Source organism: Strongylocentrotus purpuratus, unplaced genomic scaffold, assembly GCF_000002235.5.
Source record: "Strongylocentrotus purpuratus isolate Spur 01 unplaced genomic scaffold, Spur_5.0 spur5_scaffold_17, whole genome shotgun sequence".
NCBI classification, from domain to species: Eukaryota; Metazoa; Echinodermata; class Echinoidea; order Camarodonta; family Strongylocentrotidae; genus Strongylocentrotus; species Strongylocentrotus purpuratus.
This window is the reverse complement of record NW_022145602.1, coordinates 25,068,225-25,089,871: the sequence shown is the minus strand read 5'-3', so window position 1 is coordinate 25,089,871 and position 21,647 is coordinate 25,068,225. Positions and strand designations below refer to the sequence as shown.

The 21,647-nt window shown below is 34.0% G+C and overlaps 1 protein-coding gene across 1 annotated transcript; it reads right to left on the bottom strand.

The window, feature by feature from the left end:
• Positions 1-314: 314 nt before the first annotated feature.
• Positions 315-15,730, bottom strand: LOC100889565 (soluble scavenger receptor cysteine-rich domain-containing protein SSC5D). Its single transcript, XM_011664115.1, has 5 exons — positions 15,660-15,730; positions 11,411-11,511; positions 10,559-10,876; positions 9,715-9,795; positions 315-487 (listed from the first exon to the last, which is right to left on the bottom strand). Exons 1-5 carry the CDS (start codon positions 15,692-15,694, stop codon positions 315-317), a joined length of 708 nt encoding a protein of 235 aa, XP_011662417.1. The 5' UTR covers positions 15,695-15,730.
• Positions 15,731-21,647: the final 5,917 nt, after the last annotated feature.

The following is a 21,647-nucleotide window of genomic DNA, read 5'->3' as shown; positions in this document are numbered from 1 at the left end:
TAATATTACAAAGTTACGCAAGTGGCAGACCATTGCACAATCCCACTCCCGTTACTGTGCATTTTTAAATAAAACAACTAGCATAAAACATGCAGCTGAAAATTACCTTAAAATTGTATATATTAACTCTGCTGGCAAGATGTGATTTGTATTAATTGGAAAATATATAATCATGACACCAAATGTTCTCAGTCAACTTTTATAATAGACAATGAATATTTGTAACTGTTAACTTATGGCTATCATGCTAAACCTTTCTACCAGCTCTCAGTCATTTTAAAATGCATAGAGGTCTTGAATAAAATTAGCATGTCCTACTTATAGTTTCGTTCATCATACATGACAACTGTTGCTTCATCCTCCTCCTCATTCCTATCAACTTCCGTGGCATCCAATATGCAGATTGCTGCATAAAACTCCTTGTCAGTTCGAAGGTAGGTGCGTGGTCTTTGCATAGCTGCTGGATTTTTCTCTTCGATGTTGATGTCTACTGCGAACAAGAGGTGTTTAACATCCGTTTGTTGTGTACGCTGCTATGAATGCATCCTGTCGCTCTTTATTGGAATTATCGTAGAACGCATGGAAGATATCATCAATGTCCCACTCGTCAGGAAGTGCTGCTTTGCAAAAGTTGTGTGACGGAATACGACATACAATGGCTGGTCGTTTACCTGAATTTTGGAAAAGAAGTAAAGATTAAATATAATCAGCAAAATACAGCAAAATTTACTTTTTGATTGATTGAAAATCAAAAAAGATTTTGACCAGAGTGTTTGGGCATTTTATGTCGTGTCGCTTTCTATGGCGAATGTGTAATTAAAACAAGAGTACACAAGTTAGATGTATTCCAATCCAATCGTCGTAGTTGTATGAAGACATACCGACGAACGAAAAAAAAATGAATGGAATTCTTTCCAATCTTTCTTTTTACAGAGTTATCATTATCATTGTTATCTTTAGAACTAATCTTGTAAATCAGTTGTTCATAACCATGCTAAATTCAAGCTATGTAAGCTAGCTTACAGCTCACAAGGTGAGACCAAGGGCAATACGGTTAGGCAGTATTATTTTGAATTTATTGGCTAAAAATATATTTAGGCTAAAGTCATGTTTACTAACTAGCACCGTCACAGTGACCGCGTCAAATAGAATTTTTTTTTAATAGAAAAAATGTGTCAACATTACTCGGTTAATAATTCAAAAAGGTACCCCTGATCATTATTGGTTCTATCAAACATATATTTTGGATAATTTCATTGTCCCAAACATCTATCTCTTATCAATATTACCAAGTTAACAGACAACACAGTATTCCATAAACATCACAATCCTAATACCAAATTATACACATGGGACTGACTCACCCCCAAAAAATCCGGCTCACCTTCATCACTGTTTTGATTTGGATTTCTTAAATTCTGCTTCATTCTTCTGTTCTTTCCTGGGGACATTTGTTATATCAGCAAGCTCAAATCTTTCATCCATGATCGTCAGAAAATAAGGTGTTTCGAGACGTGAATAGTACAGGCGAATCTAGGCAGTCTATCTGTGCTATGCTCTTCGTGTCCTGCTTTCTGATTGGGAACATTTCCACAATCTGGTAGGATTGAGCCAATCAGAGGAAACTATAGAAATGTGGATAAAGCGCCTTTTGGGTTGGAATTTGGAATGGATTAAAGTAAATTAAAATAAAAGTACCTTTTGGTGGAAAGCATGAATTTCATATCAATATTTTCATATTTCCTGAGACAATTCTGAAGGGGAAGTTAAGTGATGAGATACACATAGAGAGGTCTATTCAAATCCTGTAAAAACATTCAATTCGGTGAAAAGTGGATTTAGCGCCTTTTGGGTGCGAGCTCTTCATATATTTCACATCTCATTTTTATTTTAGCTCGGTTGACCGTCTACTCAAGCTTTAAACGGCGACCTTCTGCTTTCTTTCTTTATACACGCAATGGCCCAACGTATAAGTTTACTCTTACTCATGTATTATACATTTGTTTCTATATTTTGTATATTGTTTGCATACCTTATGTTTTATATAATTATCCATATTTGTTGTATAACTGATTTGTTTGATTGCAGAAAATAAAGTCTTTGAAATGAAAAATTGAAATGAAATGTAGATAAAATTGATCGCCTGGTAGAATATATCAAAATATATCAGCACTCAAAAGGCTGATCCATTGATAACTATGCTTGGGCAACATGGTTCTCAAAATAGGTTACGGCTATTGCTTCATTCTCTTTGCAAAAAAACTTATTTGTGTGTATATTTATACATCCGCTTGCTCATCGATGCACATCAATAAGGTTATATATCCACGATGTTGCTGAAAATATTTCATTTATGCATTGACGTATATCTTAACTTGCCCCCAACCCACCCAAAAATTACAAATATAATAATGATTGTAATAATAATATTATTGCCATTCCATCAATTCTACATATTAATTGTATTTATCGTCACCACTAATTCCTTTTTTTTCTTCAAATTCCTGTTTTGCCCAGTTGGTATAAATACTGGTACATACTGGTATTGTCTACGTTACTTGCATCCCCGTTAATTCGATCTCTCATGTACCTACCTAGTTTTACACAAATGAATCGATATATTTCAATGCAGATTTATTTTCATTCAGTTAACCAACATTTCAGTGCCGCCGATTCAACGTTACTATAAATCATTTTGTCAGTTTCTTCACTAAGAGAATTGGAGTTTCTTCTTTAGAGTCGGAGCCGAAGTAGTAGTCGCTGATAAATTTCAGGCAAGATGACTCCAACGGAATTCATCTATACCGAAACGTGCTTCCGCATTGCATTAATGAATAGACTCCATAACCTACGTGGACGCCGATTGTAGAAATCGGTACCAATGTTAATTTAGGTTTTTAGCCTCCGGGATGGCGTCATTTACGAAAGCGCCAATGTCAACTGCTGATGGATCGTTGTCCACTCCATAAACATGGTAAAGCGAGGCGGATAATACTAAAACATAGATTGGGAGTATCTTTGTCGGCGTCATAGGGGCTATGACAATAATATTTATCTACTTAAAGAAAACAATGGCTTTTTGCCACAAACGGGCGCGACGCCAGTATATGAGATGGCTCAGGCTGAACAGGCATTGGCGCCAACCAACGTTATGGAAGATTTCAAGTGAGACTGTGCCTATTTTATGTCGTCGGTTTTACATAAGATGGCGCCTATAAACTAATTCAAGACAATATGAAACTACAACATTTGTTATGATTTTGTTCCAGTATTGTGAATGGCAGTCCCCCTAAAATTGAATGGGCCTTTTCATGACCTTATAATTATTATAATAAATCAAACAAACTTTTGGCTTTTGTTACTCAATACATCATATTACACATGTTAAACCATTTGGGGAATTATTTTATCCTTTCCTTTACTCAATAAATTGGAGTCACTTCTTTATTCTTTTTCACTTCTTAATTGTTAACTCCAACTGTCACTTGCCAGCTTGACCTCTACCCACCCTGAATACTGATCAGATCCGTATCTAAGCTGCAAACCCGAATCACCTGTGTAAACAAAACAAAACAACAAAAAAGTATCGGAGATTAAATGAGAAAAACTCTTATATAAAGGCGAGTCGTATTTTCTTCATTCCCCCCCCCCCCTCCTAAAGGGAATATATATACCAAAACTCAAGTACATTTATTACTTATCAGACATCAATTTGGTCACGTTTGAGTATTTGAGTCACGTTTTCATTCAAAATTGTTTAAATATGTATATTAAACCGAGTCTGATTAAGAACTCAATGTTAATGTATTTTATTTTATTCCGGCTCATTACACTACACATGAATCTCAAAGAAATAAACAAAATATTGAAAATGCATATTAAACAAATGCGAGAAATTAATCGATATTTTATATTTGAAGTTTAGTGGATAACCTCTGCTGCTTTTTTTTTTCTCGAAGGGTCAATCCATGGATTGAATTTGCTTTGGCAACATGGTTCCCGAAATAAGTTTCGACTAATGCTGCATTTTCTTTGCTAAAATACATTACACTTATGTATTTTTAAACAAGCGCTTCCACATTTATTCACATCAATGAGGTTATCTATCATTTTTGCATAAGATATCTCATCTACGCATTAACCTTAATCTCAACTTGCCCCCTCCCCCCGAAAAAGTAATAATAGGGTTATCTACGAAAGCGCCAATTCCATCTGCTACCGGGCTGTTGTTCACATCATAAAAATGATACATCGAGGCGGATAGTACTTCAACATTTGTAATTTCTACGGCCTCCATTTTGAAATGTTAGATTTTTTTTGCTACGACAATGAAATTCATCTACCAAAGGCCGTTATGTAAGATGGTGCCGGCTGTACAGGCAATACATACAACCAACGTTATGGGAGATGGTTCTATTATAAGTGAGACTGTGCCTATTTTATGTAGCAGGTTTTATATTGGATGGCGCTGATAACAATCATTAGGACATTGGCGTCCATATAGCATAATGAAACAACCAAACAGCGGTTACTTGTACACTCAGGAACCCCCGCAATGGATCTTAAAGTGTTTTTTTGTCATTTTGAGCTTTCTGTTTAAAGACCGTCACCACTACTGGGCAAGAAGGGATTAGGCCACACAGCGAGCCATCGAGGTCACTGTGACAGGTGGCTATCTCATTAACTCAGCTCTCATTTAACATAAGAAAAAGAGGATCATGGGGGACCAACAGGCACCGATTGTGGAAGTTTTCTATATAGAGGGAGCAAGTAGCTACAAGTATGGCAGTGTGCCTTTAAGATGATAATAAACCCCAAAATATACACATACGCACATACGCACACAAACCACACACTTACACATCATAATCAATGTGAAAAAAACGTTCATCACATAACCATTGGTACAATTTATCCAATGCAATTTTCAATGAATTACACAGGCATAAGCTCTAATACATAGCATCATACTACAATACACATTGAGAGCAAGTCGCACACTGCAGATACAGTAACAGTTTTCAATCTGAAAATGGGGTGTAGTGACACAAGCAATATGAAGACCGGCAATGTAAATTTATGTTTAATCAATGTTATCTACTTTGGTTTAACGTGCACGTATAGTTCAGATTGACAAGCAATAAAGATTTCATCATTGACGAATCGACAGGTGTGGATGCGTCAGGTCACACTATTCATCAGGGGTATAATCTATTGTCTCGTACCCCCCCCCCCAGAATGAATAGAGTGACGTCACCGATCTGCACCCGTGTATAAATCACCTCAGTACAAACTCATTACGTGGCATGCTATAACCTTGAATCCTTACATTTCAGATAACTATAACTTTATAAGATCTTCATGATATTGTGTATGTAGATAAAAGTAATCGTTATTTCAGAATATATCAACACTGGAAGGGTTGATCTATGGATTAAATATACATTTGCAACATGTTGCTCAAAATAGGTTACGGCTAATGCTGCATTCTCTTTGCGAAAATACAGTGTATTTTCATACATGCGCTTGCATCAATGAGGTAATTTATCCATAATTTTGCTTACGATATCTCACCAACTTGCTCCTCCCCCCACTCCCAATATATATATATATATATATATATATATATATATATATATATATATATAACCTTATAGGGTACATTAACAGGACATCTATATTTAACCCCAAATGGTACATTAACAGAACATCATGAAAACTGGTATATTACCCTAACCCTAAATTCAAAACAATATAACTAATTGAACTAATGACTGATGAATAAACCTATTGTTTCTTGGGAGGCCTATAAGTTTCCTTTATAGTAATTATATTAATCAAACGCTAACATAACATGGAAATCTCTCGTAAATGACCATGTCTACTTCATGCCTCATTTGTTAACTACATATGTTCTTCAAATGACGCTATAAGGAATATATATATATATATATATATATATATATATATATATATATTAATCATGAAATTGTTTTAAAAAATAACAAATTTTGCAATAATAATAATAACAAAAAGATGAATAAATATTGTTAAAAAATATGATGAAATCTGAACTAAAAACGTATTGTAACATCCATCCTAATATGTTAGCAAAAGCACTTTTTGTGGAGTGTTCTGAAAAGGCAAATAAAAATCTAGTACTTTTTTAATACTGAACCTGTCTTACAATCAAGAAGGTTTATGTTTTTCAAAAATATATCTAATTAGATAGTCACGATGTAATATTTCTTCAGTGAATATAAGTCATTATACATCATTAATGTTACAGCCTGTCCCTATATTCTAAGTAAATAAATATAATTTTAAAGCTTTATTGACAAGCCTATTTAAAAAACTCAAAAAATTGTCTAAATCTTTTGCACTAGCCAGAAACGGTTTTCATTACTGAATTTTTACTTGTACACAGAATTTTATCACTGGTCTTATAAACATATCAATTGTAAACTCTTATTTTATATTCAACCATGTTTCCTTCTTTATTTCCTTCGTTCTTTTTATTTCATTTAATTTTTTCTACTTCTTTTTCTTATTCTTCTTTATACTCCGATCAATTTCTGTACTGAATGTCGTAATTTTATATCTACATATTTTGTGTTTCATTTTTATTTGTAAATTCAAAATGTACGTTTTGAGCTAAGACATTGAGTTTTTGTTACTTAACCTCGTCGATTCAATTCAATTCAATGGCGCCAACCAACGTTATATTGAAGATGGTTCGATTCTAAGTGAGACGTACTGTGCCAATTTTAAGTTTACGGTTTTATATTAGATGGCTTTGATAATAAATATCGGGTCAATAGGAAACTTTGATGTTTCTTATGGGTTTTTTCAGTATGGAATTAGCAGTCCAACAAGTCAATGAGGTCTTAAAAAGGCATATGGGATGTGTAAATGGACCTATCGACTTTCATTGATCATAATGAAACGACGAATGAGCCGCCTTAAAAAATAGGGGGTGATTGGGGGTGTATTGATAATTGATCCCTCGCCCCCCCAAGTTTTTATTTATTTATACAGCCCATTACACATCAATGTAGTGTGGTTATTTATACACAATTCTGTTAAAGATACTTAATACCTTAATCTCAGCTAGCCCCCCCCCCCATCTCAACAAAACCAAAAAATAGTAATAATAATAAAAGTATATATCGTCACTGTAAATATTATTGAGTTGTTCCTATTCTTTTTTTTTACCCCGTCGGTATAGATACTGGTACATCGTGGTAGTGTCTATGTTACTTGTGACCCATTGATTCCATCTGTCATATACGTACTGAGTTTGACGCACCTGAATGCAGATTTATTTCCATTAACCTATATTTCAGCGCTGCCGATTCAACCTAACTATAAATGATTTTGTCAGTTTAAATAAATCCAGTAAATTGGAGTCACTTCTTTAAAGTCGGAGTAGGAGTCGCTAATACGCATTCATCTACCATAAGGCACATACACACTGCATTAATTAATATGCACCAAAACCTAGGTCGATTATAGAAATCAGCATCAACGTGAATTTTTTTTCCAGCCTCCGGGATGGTGGCATCTACGAAAGCGCCAATATCATCTGCTAATGAATCTAAGCGAGGCGGGTAGTACTTATTTGTTAAAATTTCCTCCATTTCCAAATCAAAATACATTCTATGTATTCTTTGTTTAATAGCGAAAAATCAGTTAAAGGTCCATTTTGGCATCGTTGATTTTTTTTTTTTTTTAGGGGGGGGGGGGCTGCCATTTACGCCGGAATGTCTATCAGATTATGGAAAGACCAATTATAAATAATAAACCGGCGATGTTCAACTATTCCGATTAAGGGGAGAAGTGTGGATGCGCCACTTGTCGATGTCATGCATGCGTTAGCATGGAATCAAGGTGAGTCACGTGAGCGAAAACAGGAATCGTACCGAAGGTTCAAGATCGGGCATTAGCATTGCAAAAGATCGGTGAAATTGCAGCACGAGTTTTAAAAAAGACACACACGCGATGGCGCAAATAAACGTTATTTTGTCATTTCCTTTACTCAATAAATTGGAGTCACTTCTTTAGAGTCAACGTCAGAGTCGCTAATACTATTCAGGCAAGTCGACGCCAATAGAATTCATCTACCATACGTTGCGTCCACACTGCATCAATTAGATTGCACCAAAACCTAGGACGGCGCCAATATTAGAAACCATCACCAATGAGAGTTTCTTTTCCAGCTTCCAGGACGGTGTCATCTACCAAAGCGCAAATTTCATATGTTAATGGATCGTTGGTCATATCGTTAACATGATAAAACGAGGCGGAATGTACTGGAACATTATTTGTTTTAATTGCCTCTTTTTCCAAATCGAAATACATCGGATGCAGTTTTTTGTTAGCGATTCTGAGTTTGTTGGTGAATAGTGCGCATGCACCATTTGTAAAAACGGTCGATATTTGCTCGTTCCAATTTTGAGGTGAGTAGTGCGCGTTAGCTACTTATACTATACTGCATGGATAGAAAGTGACCGAGGAAATTCACTTGAGCAAAAACCGGAATCGTATCGAAGTTTCTAGAGCGCGCATTTACACTGCCAAAAAAGGACAAATTGCGGCAGGCCTTTAAAGAAAAAAACACTACAGGGATGGATTTTCCGATGTCGATTTTTCGTATTGTGGGAAATGTCGACGAGCTTTGGTTACAGTGTAAACGCAGCTCACGATGATGAGATTTATCTACCAAAAGAATTTAAGTGAATCCGGCCAAGATAGCGCCAACTAACATTCTATTGCATAAGGATTCGATTCTAAGTAATTCGTTCTGTGCCTATTTAATGTCGTAAGTTTTATATTAGATGGCATTAGGAATTAGGAAACTAAAGGTTTTTTCCAGTAGTTTTAATGGCACTCCAGAATTTTTTTTTTCAATGGTATAAATGGGCCTTTGACGTCCATATATGAAAATAGGGACTTTTAGATTTGCACGTCGACAGCTTTGACTGCAACGTGTGACGTCATTTTAAGGCACTGCGCATGCGTCACGTCGTCTCAGTCGGCGATCGAGAATGCGTCAACCTTGATTTTCCTAAATCTAGTACGGTACTGGCGCGTGCGCATAAAATATACAGTTCCTCAGGTAGACAAAGGAACATCGATCCTTTCCCTGTATTATATAAAAATGTGTAGAACAGGTGTCACATGCATATTCACCTGTTCTACACATTTTTACATAATAGCAGTGAAGGGATGTTCTTTTGTCTGTCATGTTCATAGTGTTACTTCCTGCATGCATGTTTCTCGTCGAGTGCAATCTAAGATTTCTAATTGTAGTCAACATGGGCAGTTGAGTAAGTTGACACGCATGATCAGTCGGCGTTCGTCGTGTTCTCGTCCACTCAATCTAAAAGTCCCTAGTGAACTAGCCAAGCAGCCGCGCCTTTGAAATAGGGATGCACACATGCTCGGGCACCTCCGCAATGGATATGGAAGTTTCATTTGTCATCGTTATCAAGTTTAAACCCCAAATACAATATCCCATAGAATAAAATATGCAGCTCGCGTGGTGCGCAACTCCGTAAGGACATCTCGTCACCTTTGTCATATTGTACGTGCTGCTATATTCAAAACTATCCCACCAGTTGAGCTCCCCGAATCCAAGCTGACGACAGATGTTCGAGATATACTGATACCCAGACAAAGACCAATAATAACCATAATAAAAATACAATTTACTATAACTGCCACTTGCCAGCTTGACCTCTACGTAGCCTGAATACTGATCAGGTCCGTATCTGAGCCGCAAACCCGCATCAGCTGCATTAAGGAAGAAAAAACGTTGCAGAGATTAAATAATAATTGTCGTGTTTTATAACGGCGTTCCGTTTTCAATATCAAATATAAGCCATATCTAAGGTACACTTATGATTATTTATTAAGTATTCGAGTCACGTTTTTGGTCTCAAAATTATTCAGATATTTATTGCCAAGTGTTATGAAGAGAAACAATTTTAATGTACCTCATATTATTCCATTCCATTACACTCCTCCCGAACATCGTACCAAAAAACAAAATATTCATATTGCAGATTAAGCTTAGTGCGTAATGGTAATCGGGGAAAAAAATAACTCATAAATATCCATTCCCGTTTATCGAACTTTTAAACTTTGCCATAACCAAGTACCATATGTGGTCGTAACCTACCAGAACCGATAATACTTTTTCCTAAAAAATATTGAAAGATCAGATCCATCCTAGCTTCTGCTTACCACGCCTCATAAGGGACACAAAATACCCAGTGAATGATACCAGATTGTCCCCTGTCAAGAGTGTCTAAGAGTGTCTACTCTCTCTGGTACAGTAACAATACAATCTGCTAGTCAGTTTGCTTGACCATAGCACTTTACTAGATAGAAACACTTGACTGCACTGTTGGCTACTTGAGGAGTGTCACCAATGATTCACTAATTTATATTTTGTTTTGCTATTATTAGTATGGAAATCAATAGGCCTGTTTAAACCTTCAAAGGGTTTATTGTAAATAATATCGTGAATCTATGTTCACTTCAAATCACTCACTTGTGGGAGGAAAGCAAACTAAGCCACTTTCAACTGTAGAACTTGTTCTCGGTTTCTTGGTTACTGCGCAATCTGAGAGGTGTTCTTCATGGCCGTAACACTTTACCGTAGCCAAGCACTTGGTACCGGTTCCAGTAGGTGGACCGCCGGAGACTGTGATAGTGTTAGGGTAGCCTTTGCCTAACTCCCGGCAGAGTACCTCAGCATCGTTCATGTCCCAGTCAGAAGCACAAATGCCTCCCCAATATCCATCGAAAAACACCTCTACCTTGCCGGCATGTGGATACGTTCCCGAGCTCACAAACCTCACTTGATAGTCTGTCATTTTAAGCAGAAAAGACAAATTATTGATGTACCGATCCAGGAATCGAAAAAGGCTGTAAAAACAAATTAGTATTCTTTTGTATCGTAGATCGGAAAGGTTTGCCCTTTTATCCATTTTCCAAATTTAACAGTAAGTCTTCTTTGGTGTTCATTGTTTCATACGACATATGTTTAAAAGACGTAAGGAGATTGACACCTTTGTAATCGTATCGTAAGTGATTAACACATTGTTTGGGGAAATTGTGATAAACACGTATAGACCTATAGTGCATGAGTATTATTTAATGTAGTACAACCTCAAGATTAAGGAATTATTTTCAATAGCAACGGTTATCTATTGCATGTCAAAGGAATGTAATAATTTATTTTACGTGAGTAAAGCGCGAAGGAACAATGCTTTATAATTCAGATCTGTAAACATCCTAGGTGCATGCATACATTGCAAATAAAAAAAAATCCGTATGATTCTTGTATTATTCAATAATATGTCCAGAGCAAGAATCGAACAGAGACTGAGATAATACTCACCACTTTGCGCTGATGAAACGGAGAAGAGGCCAAGGAGAAAACACAAAATCAGATTCAACTTCATCGCTGCCATCTTCACTTCAGACTCACAGCAAGAAGAACTAATTAATGACAAAAAATGTTATTCGTCATCCTTCTAATATATGCGTCCAGTGCAGAAATGGTAACGCTCGGAAACGTGCGAGAAGAAATGGCGCGCACACGTTATTGTTGTTTCAACGGCCAATGAGGAAATACAGAAAGATAACAAACTTCGCTGGAAAGAGTAATTATACCAGAGAAAAACAGGAAGTACCCACTTTCAATGCGTCAACCGATATTATTCTATCATTATCAATATGTTTAACCAGGATCTTTGTTTGTGATGCCTTTGAGTAAAATATTAAAAAAACATAATTGCCAAAATAAAGAAAAATTCTTCATACTAAATTACATCTGTCAAAAGAAAGTCGATATCAAAATGTCAGTGTGTCACATGCCATCTTTATTATTGATATAGATATATATTTCTGGGATCCTGCCAATAAGGAAATAACGAAATGGGTGTCCATGTCTTTTTTTAGTATTCTTCTTTTTCAACGTTTGTTGGTTTGTTTTTAACATATTTAGTGACAAGGTTCAGTATTAATTTTCGAGACCTAAATCCTAATACTCGTTAGGATGTTTCAAAGATCACAACAAATTATACTTTTTCGCCTTTACACCAATTTCACTACAATCTCCAAAATATAAGTATACCTCTAAAAAACGATTTCTTTTTGAAAAGATAATTCAATTTCTACCAGCTGTTAAATATGAAAAATAGCTTGAATGGTTATGTTTCGAGTAAACGATTTTGCTTTACTCATAAATATGCTCTTCAAACTGATATACTTTTTATGTATTGCATCTACTAAATACAACAGGTTAAAGTATGCTTCATATTCAAACTGCATTCATGGTTTATATCATTCAATTTAGGAAAAAATATTGCTAGTGTATTTGATATCAGCATTATCAATGGAATGAAAATTCTATTCGTGGAGAAAAGTTGATAACCGATAAAAACTGCATCAGTTTCCAGAAGTATTTTGAGATGTTACGCAGTGTTAAGGGATTCTAATTTAATCTTGTTGGTTCTTTCATATTCTGGTTTTATTTTTGGAAACAAAATTCGATCGGTATTATATTCTATTTACGTTATCTTTCACAACTTCAATTAAATAGATGTTCGTGTACACGTACTTCAACATGTGCTACGAGAACGTAACTGCTAAGAAATAAGTTATATTAAATAAGAAACACGAATTTCAAATTGCTTTTAACAAACAAGGAAGGAAATCGAAGAAATTTGATGATCACGCTTTACGTTTCAAATCCTTCCAGGCTCCATTTCGAAACAGGCACAAAGCCAAAGTATTATTATCAAGCTAAAACATCATAAACAAACCTCTTGAAGGCTTGTATGATCTTTCAGGTTTATCTTTCAGCAACGTCACGAGAACTTACATAACTAAAATAAAAAATATAACTAACTCAACAAAGCGCAGAGCGGGATATATTTGGTATTACAGTCCGCATTGTTTGAAGCCATTAATAGAATGTTTCTGCCCTTGGTTGACATGATATCTTTAAGTCAATTATTGGCCCTCTATGTGAATTAACAAATCATTTGACAATACAATGAACCTGGACACATGGCAATTTGGAATGAGGAAATAAATATCAGAATATTTTAAATGATAAGATTTTTTAAAAAGAGGAAGACATCCATATTACAGGGGAAAGGATTTGAATATATGGTAGTGCCTATATTAGCAGTGTATCTTCATGATAGTTTTCCCTTGCATGATTATATAATGAAATATTTCAAAATGTTTCTGATTTGACATGTTTCAGGAGGCTTTCTGGACAGCGTCTCATGCTGGCAACAAACCACGTGATGTATAACACCGTATAGCCTGGCTAGGACAGTCCGACCAAACAACTCCTAACAAGAGCTTTCTAGGTCTTTGAACCTACCCTGTCTGATAGCATCTGGAAGTATTCTGTAACAGTCATACTATAAATGATAAGCAATTCTTGCAGTAAAGCAACCTATTGGTCATACAGTATTCAATTAAAAGTGTATTTGAAGGATTAACCAACGGTTATGGATACCCAGCGAGTGATAAACTCCTTTGAAGACTGTCCTTATTGCGTGTTGTTTGACGTACAATTAGTAAGGTTATGGAACGATCACACATGGCTTAATAGATATAAAGTTAAACAACTAGTATGTTTCTAAATGTGAACCATTATCATTATATGTTGGTCCTGATGGATGATTTACTGTAACTATGATATCACAAATGATTAGCATTCCCTTTGTATTTTTTGGAAAATTATAACATGTCGAATAGAATACGCAAACGTATATTTGACGGCTTTTAGCTCAAAACTGTTAATATTAATGGATAATATTTGTAAAAAGTTTAGAGATGGGACATAGGTGTAGTGGAATGTAGGCCTATGGTGCTAAAGAAAACACATCGGAAATTGAGAGAGTATGAAAAAGTATCACATCAGAGTCATAATACGAAATGTTTATTGATCACCGTGATTTTCTTTTAATTTCCTTTTCAAATATCGACAAAACTAGTCTGAAATGTATAAAAGTGTAATGATTAAAAGTACATTTACCCAAAGATATGAAATGTATCGTGTACACGATATTTGGTTTACAAATAGGGGCGATTGTGTATTTGTGTGTTTGCTGTTATTTGAGGGGACACAAAGGCTTTTTATATGTGTATTGGTATTTTAATTTTGGCATTTCTCTTTTATGTAGATACATCTATTATATCAATTAATATGTTTGGCAATTCACCGATCTTACATTGTTATTGTTCATTTCACAATAGTATAAAGATACATGTATTGACAATATACTGACGCTATAAAGTATAAATTTACAAATATAATAATGAAACAGTGAATAATAAAACGCTTCTGTTAAAGTGCTGCATTTTTTCACGACTTTCATTTTTCAAGATTGTGTGGTGAGATGGGTATTTGTCTTCAGATATACACAGCTTAATGAAACACTTTAGGTCCAATATGTTCAACTTACTGATCAATAGTCGTCACCAATTTATTCCAACAAATTATTAAGTAGCGTGTTAACCAGGAGGAGGAGAGAAATAGAGAGATGAAACTGGACTGTGAGAAAAATATCTTAACGTCATCGTTAGACTATCAAACCGATTTGTAGGGATCCGTTAACTTTCAGCAGTTTTCTTACACTTTTGAATATATAAAATTTGATTCATCATTTGTACGCGTTTTTTTTTATTCAGGATAAGCAGTGATCAATCGAGAACCAAACATTTTAGTGATGTTTATTTAGGATAATGTATTTTCTTCTTATGGATTCAGACATATGATTTTTAAAGTCCGTCTGCACTCCTTTTTAAATGAAGCAAACCGAAACAAGGATTAAAATATTGTACACAGCTGCGTATTTTTCACCTTTTGAAAAAATATAACTTCACAATCGTTATCAACAGAAGGTCGAAGAAGATAACAATAAAAATGTACATCTTTCATTTACAAATATAATTGCTTAGCTTATTTTACCGACGTAGCAGTCTCTCTATTTCTTTCTTTTTCAATTTCTTTCAGTTTGGTTTTGGAAAGGGAGAGGAATAAATCTAATCACGAATTTAATGACATATTTAGATCATGTCTTCGGCGTAATGACCAAGATATAAAGAGTAGAAAAGGACTTGAAAATAAAAATGTCATTTTAGGTTCAGGTTTTTCATTCCCATTTAACGCACTCAACTGTGTCATTTAACAATCTTCGGATATCAAACCCCGTTATGTCTAAGCAAAGTCAATATTAACGCCATCGTACAAATGGGTGTCATATATGAGCGGTCTATTAACGCTCGTTTAGACAGGTATTGCCGTAAAAGCATCGACCTTTCTCCCAAATGACGATGAATTTCAGGTTGTGAAATCAAACAAATTAGGCTACACGCAGAGACAATACACATACTTGTACTTGGTTGTACATCTCATGACATCACACATTTTACCAATTTATGATCTAACAAAGAACAAAAAGTAAAACAAGAATAATACTCAAGTAACAATAGAGGATCGCATAATAAATTCAAATTAAATTCAGTCAAGCAAAATGTATGAAATACGTCATCAACAAGCCATAAAAGCCACACACCTGGTCAATTAGAAAGAAAAAAATGTTTAGAATATCTTGTCTTACGTGGCAGACAACGTCATGGTCGACATCAGATACATGTTTCGGAGGCCAACTGTGGATGGAAATAGGCTAGCGTGCCTTACTTTGGTCATCCAATGAGCATGAAGGAAAGTTTTTGTTTCATCGGATCAGATGTGAAAATAGAAATGGCGCTATACATCTGGCTCCATGCCAGAGAAGAGGAGGAGGAAACAGATGGCGAAACCTCTGCTATGAAAACGTAATTAAATATGACCACTTATTATTTCTGACTTCAAAACTGTTGCAGTATGAAGTATTTCCTTGTATGACAAACAAGTTATGTCAATAGGCTGAAAGATACTCTGATACATGTCATGATATTTGACAAGAAAGAGAATTTAAAAAAATGACCCAATAACCTTGTAAAGAGTCTTTACATATTTCCTTGATGAAAATTTAGCTACGTTTTTGAAATTTTCAATGATTCTATCGGTCATAATAAAATGTAAGATATTTGAAAATATGTTTCTTGTGATATGATTAGTTAATTGAGATCCTATTTAGTACAAACCACGGAAATGGAATGGTCTTGCTGCAAATAAAGAAAATGATATACGTTGATTTTTGGAAGCGTAGAGTAATTGGTGAGAGGAGTGCCTTATCTCTCATTTGGCAAAAAAAATCATCTCAGAAGGTCATGTTACTAGTCTATCGAGTATGCAAGGGAAATTGTGAAATGCGTATAAATCTATAGCAAGTGTATCTATTATTTCAATGGTGAATGTAAGTCTCCTTACCAGTCAGCAGAATCTCAAATTCGAATTCTTGATGTATACTAAATCACTGTCACAAACACTGTTTGTCGCTATAAACAAAAATGCGAGTAAAAAAACTCAGCTTAATAAAGGAATGATTAACACTTGTGTCCTGTATTGAGTTTGTAAAGATTATGCGCATTATATCATGTTTAAAGGTAACAGCGACATTCTTTATTATTTTAAAACCAATTATATCAAATTCGCTTTTAGAACAAAACTTAACTACATGGAACGTTGGCTTTCAGTAATATTAACATTCATTATTATAGTTAAAGAAGATAATTAAGGGAACCAACTAAACGTCTGAATTTCGCATGATTTACTAATTACACATTATAACAGACAAAGCTGTTGTATCACACCAAATGTTCATTTATTCATTATTGTATTTAAAATGTAAGAATAGAAATGTGTTTTTCTTTCGAGGTTCCACAATTTTCTTTTTGTTCTATTTACTTCAGACATTACCGAACTTTGTAGAATTTACTCATTGAAAGTAACATTGTCCATTGCTTATAATAAATGAGACAGAGATGAACATGCAAATAAATTTCTATCAAATTGGAAAAATAAATATTAGTATTTATTCATTGCTGTATCGTGTCCTTTACTTGTAGTTTTCTTTTTCGATAGAGACGAAAGCGATGCAAAATTAAGTTAACTAGAAGGCTATTACTCATTAACAATTTGTTTAAAATAATTATTATTCACAAGATTGTGGATTTCAGTTAGAGTGTAAATGTCAAGAACCATAAACGGAGCTGAATAGTTTTTTGAAGGATGAATCACACAGAAAGCACGTGAGGTTATTCATGAAGGGCGCTATTTCACTAGGTACAACGTGCGAACATATAAATTTTAGCAAACCTTTTTTTTCTATTATCGTAGCTGGCGTCCTTACACAAACATCTCTAGCATACAAATTACATACAACCAAGACCACTGGTTCAAGATTTATTACAAATATATGTTTATCATCTCTCTGTGCTTTTTATAGAAATGGTTAGAAATGGAATTAAAATGTGACAGTTGGTATTAAGAAGAAATAATTCGTTTGTAATAACTATTAAAAAGAAACGTCTTCTGTGAAAGAAATAAAGAAGCGAGCGAAATGCAAAGAAATATTGTAATTTATAATTCCATTGTAGTTTAATAGGCCTATGATAGGTATCATTATGTGAATTAAGATCTGGGCTGAGAATTAAGGCAAGAGAAACACGTAGCAAACATTACCACTAAGCCTTAGTACCTCTTAGGGTTCAATTGAAAGGTTTAATGGAGAGTGTCATCATTATCATTTAAAAAACGCAGGGAACTATAACTTTAAAACGTTACAGACCGTATATTACTGTATATTACTTTTCCTTTTGGTGTTATGAAAACGCACAAACTATGCAATGATATTTTGTCCCATTTAAAATGTGTCTCTCAATAATAAATACACCCGATATTGAATGTCTGCTTTTTAAAAGACATGAAGTAATCATGTTAAATAGGCTAGTTCTACATGTAACCTTTGTTTTATAATATCAAGAGATCTATCCTTTTTTTTTTTTTAAACGTTAGGAATCAATTGAATTACTATTATCATTAATATTGTTTCGTTTATCTATTTAGTTATCAATTGCCATTTTCAAAACATGTCAAGGAAGGACATAGAAATGAATGAGCAACATTTGGCAATAACAATGATATCTATGATAACTCTTTCGTTAAAAACAAGATTCTTCCTTCATGCCGTAAAGGAAAATATTATGTCTGTTTAGATTGATAGGAAGCAAAGATTACTTCTTAGGAGATGGTAGAGCCAATGAAATTACTTTTTAGCCAGAAGAAAACTAAAAAATACACAAAAGACACAATGTTAAAAACCAGACTAATTTAAAAAGATACAAAACTCAAATATTCTCCTGGAAGCAGTGCCCCTAAATTACCTTAGAGAGTTTACATTTATTGACAGGTTATTCGATTGAATTAGGATTTCGATTAGGATCTCATTGGAAATGTGTCTTTGAAATTTTAAGAGTACAGAATGGTATTATGAAAGTGACATGCATAAAAAATAGAGCAATAAATATTTAATGTTAGCTAGTAGATAATGCATAGAGACCTGATAAAACAAACAAGCAAGATGGCGTTATTTAAGGTTTTATGCTTACACCTACCATGCCTAGTGTAATGTGAATCTAAAACTGAAGAAATGTTTGCCTTCGATATGAAAGTCCGGGATATTATATCAATTCGTGATTACTGACAAAAGAACTTTAACAACTATTTAGGGACGCTACCTTTGATTTGAAGAGCAGTGTTAGGGGTTATTCATTGAGTAATTCTGGATAAGTTTTGAACATGCACGTAAAACGTATAGCTGCAGCTTACTTCGTTTCATGTTTACTTTCTCTTAGAAGATTTAGTTATTCAACAACAAAAGCACCACATATAGCATTTATCTAATCAGAATTCATAATTGTCCAATGTCTGAACAGAGATATAGTTGAAGTATATTTATTTGGAAGGGACATCTACGTATTATTCATATATTTATTCATGTTATCGCTAAAAAGCAGGGTATAGTTCTATTTTAAACCATGGAGACATGACAAGAAGAAAAAGAAAATTCGGACTTTTTAATCTTTACAGATATCATATTTAGATGATAGAAGGAGTTATAAGGTGAAAGGTGTTCATTCAGTATTATCACAATACACAGAGACGTACATGTATGATGGAGATAATATTTGCCTTTATATTTCTTGAAAAGCGGGCGACAGTATTCAATCCATGAAGTTTTTAAAATGTATTATTAAATATATATATTTAAAAAAAACTTAACTGGTATACTAAGTTTCAGATGGCAATTCAGCTACACAAACGATCTAGAATATGATCAGCTACTTCAAGGGCATTGGGGTATATTGTAAAGAATAGATGGAAAATTATGCTTGGATGAAAGAAGGAATGATGAAGTGGAAACTGCTCATTTAGTATTAATAATAATAATAATAATACATTATATTTATATAGCGCTTATTACAATGTTCCTAAGCGCTTTACAAAGTTGTACTTAGATAATAATACATTCAATAACTATAATTAATATATACTAATCAATCTACAATTAATTCAAAATACATACATAAGCACAGATACATCTAGTCAATACATATAGATACAATAGAATACAATTAATTTTAGGGCGAAACATTACAAAGTCAAATTAAGGCAATTACATTACGTCTACCGTGTAAAAACACATTAAAGCTACAGACTAAGAGGGAGGATTAACAGGGAGAATTAAAAAGAAATGTCTTAAGGGAGGATTTAAAAGAATCTAACGAAGGAGCTTCCCGAATCTCTAGAGGAAGTCTGTTCCAGAGCCTAGGAGCAGCTACGGTGAAGGCACGGTCTCCATATCGTGTTCGAGTTCTTGGACCCGGGGCCAGTTGCAGATGAGCATAGGTGTATTATAACAGTACACACATATATATGTATATATATATATATATATATGATGAGGATCTCGTGCCTTCAAAATATACTTCTTAAAAAAGGGGGTGGGCAATTCAGTCCATCAAGTTTTGAGAAAGTAATAGATCTATGAAAAATGAAAATAACTTAATTGGTTTATTTCGTATGAGATGGCAAAACTAAAATATTTTAATATATTTTCAGGACATTTAGGTATATTTAATTGAATAGGTGGAAAATTACACTTTGATGAAAGGGCTAATAAGTAGAAGGTATTCATTCAGTACTCACATGAATTGCAAATGCCATGGACATACTTTGCTTCATAAGATTGTTTCTTATAAAATGGGATATACGATCCATCAAGTTTTGTGAACCTACGAAAAAGAGAAAAAGACTAAGATGGCATACCTGGTAGAATATATTGATTGGGTACAAAAGATGTATACGATAAATGCAGATAAGAAGTTACGAACGGGAAACAACTTTAAATTTGACAATTAAAATATTGCAAGTCAGGAGGTACTCGTGTCGTAAAAAATGAAGGAGAACTTCTTGATATTGCATTACATAATGTGGAAAATATGTTACAGCAACCTTTTTGTAGGTATAGATGATTTGCCAATTGACCCTACATCTACCTAATACTTTTGATTTAGGATTGAGTATGTTGTTAGTGGTGTCGTTGAACAAAAGAAGTAAAATCGATATTGTGAAGAAAAAAACTGTCAGCTTTGCTATATGAGACAAACAACTATATAGTCGGTGAAGTAAGTAAAATGAAGTGAGGGGAATCGTTTGGGATAAAGACGGCCATTTTTATATAAATTAGTCACTACGATCATGACAATTCTAAACATTTATTTTACATTTATTTTACCTTTGGTCCCTGTGATGTAGCCTTCATTTTAGCATATTTCATTGAGCCAAATAGCCACTTGAAGGGAACAAAATTACATAGTATTGAATATAACACACATATCACGGTTGAGGAATGTGAGCTTTTATTGTCAATAAATTTAAGATAAATACGTAGGTACAATGTGAAATATCAACAATTCTTTTGAAGATTCCATGTCGATGACACGAATAGGGTAGAAAAGATCATATCTGGTAAGTTAAAATACAATTTTTTTTAATTTTTTTTTTAAAATCCATTTGTTTATCAATAATTATAAAGTTTATTTTCTAAAACGAACTCTTGTTCATGCTGGGCATTTTTCGGCATTAATTATCCAGGAATTGCCGCATAAACTTTGTCTTGCGGTTATCAATTTTTATATATCAATATATAGCAAAACTTGAAGCAAAATTACAAACGTAGGGAATATCCATTCAAGTTCCAATCTTAGGAAACTATTTTAAACTCTCCAAAACTGTTCAAGTGTTGTATTACTAATATTACTACTGATGTATTACTACTTTTATGATGTAATCGCAGACACATGCACAGCCCAAATTAATTTCTCTATATAAGTGAACATGCCTTCCTCTACTTAGTTCTCTTCTCAGTTTTTCTTTTATTTACTATTTTTTCTATCCTATCAACGTTATGTTATACAATATGTAATTTTCATAATAATATCTATAATGTTCTCTCAGTAAATGTGTTAACTTATTATGGGCGTTCCCAACTCAAGCTATGCTTTTTGGGTTTTCGCCTCCTTCTGTTATCTGAATTATCTACTGTATACTTTATGTTGAAATCATTGTAACGTATATAATTGATATATACATTGTGTTT

Bases quoted from the DNA above. Each gene is read 5' to 3' on its own strand.
- LOC100889565 (XM_011664115.1), bottom strand. From the start codon at position 15,694: ATGTATCTGATGTCGACCATGACGTTGTCTGCCAC. The intron at 10,877-11,410 runs GTGAGTATTATC...TTAAAATGACAG, and splicing joins CGTTTCATCAGCGCAAAGTG to ACTATCAAGTGAGGTTTGTG. The intron at 9,796-10,558 runs GTGAGTGATTTG...TCCTTAATGCAG, and splicing joins AGTTTGCTTTCCTCCCACAA to CTGATGCGGGTTTGCGGCTC.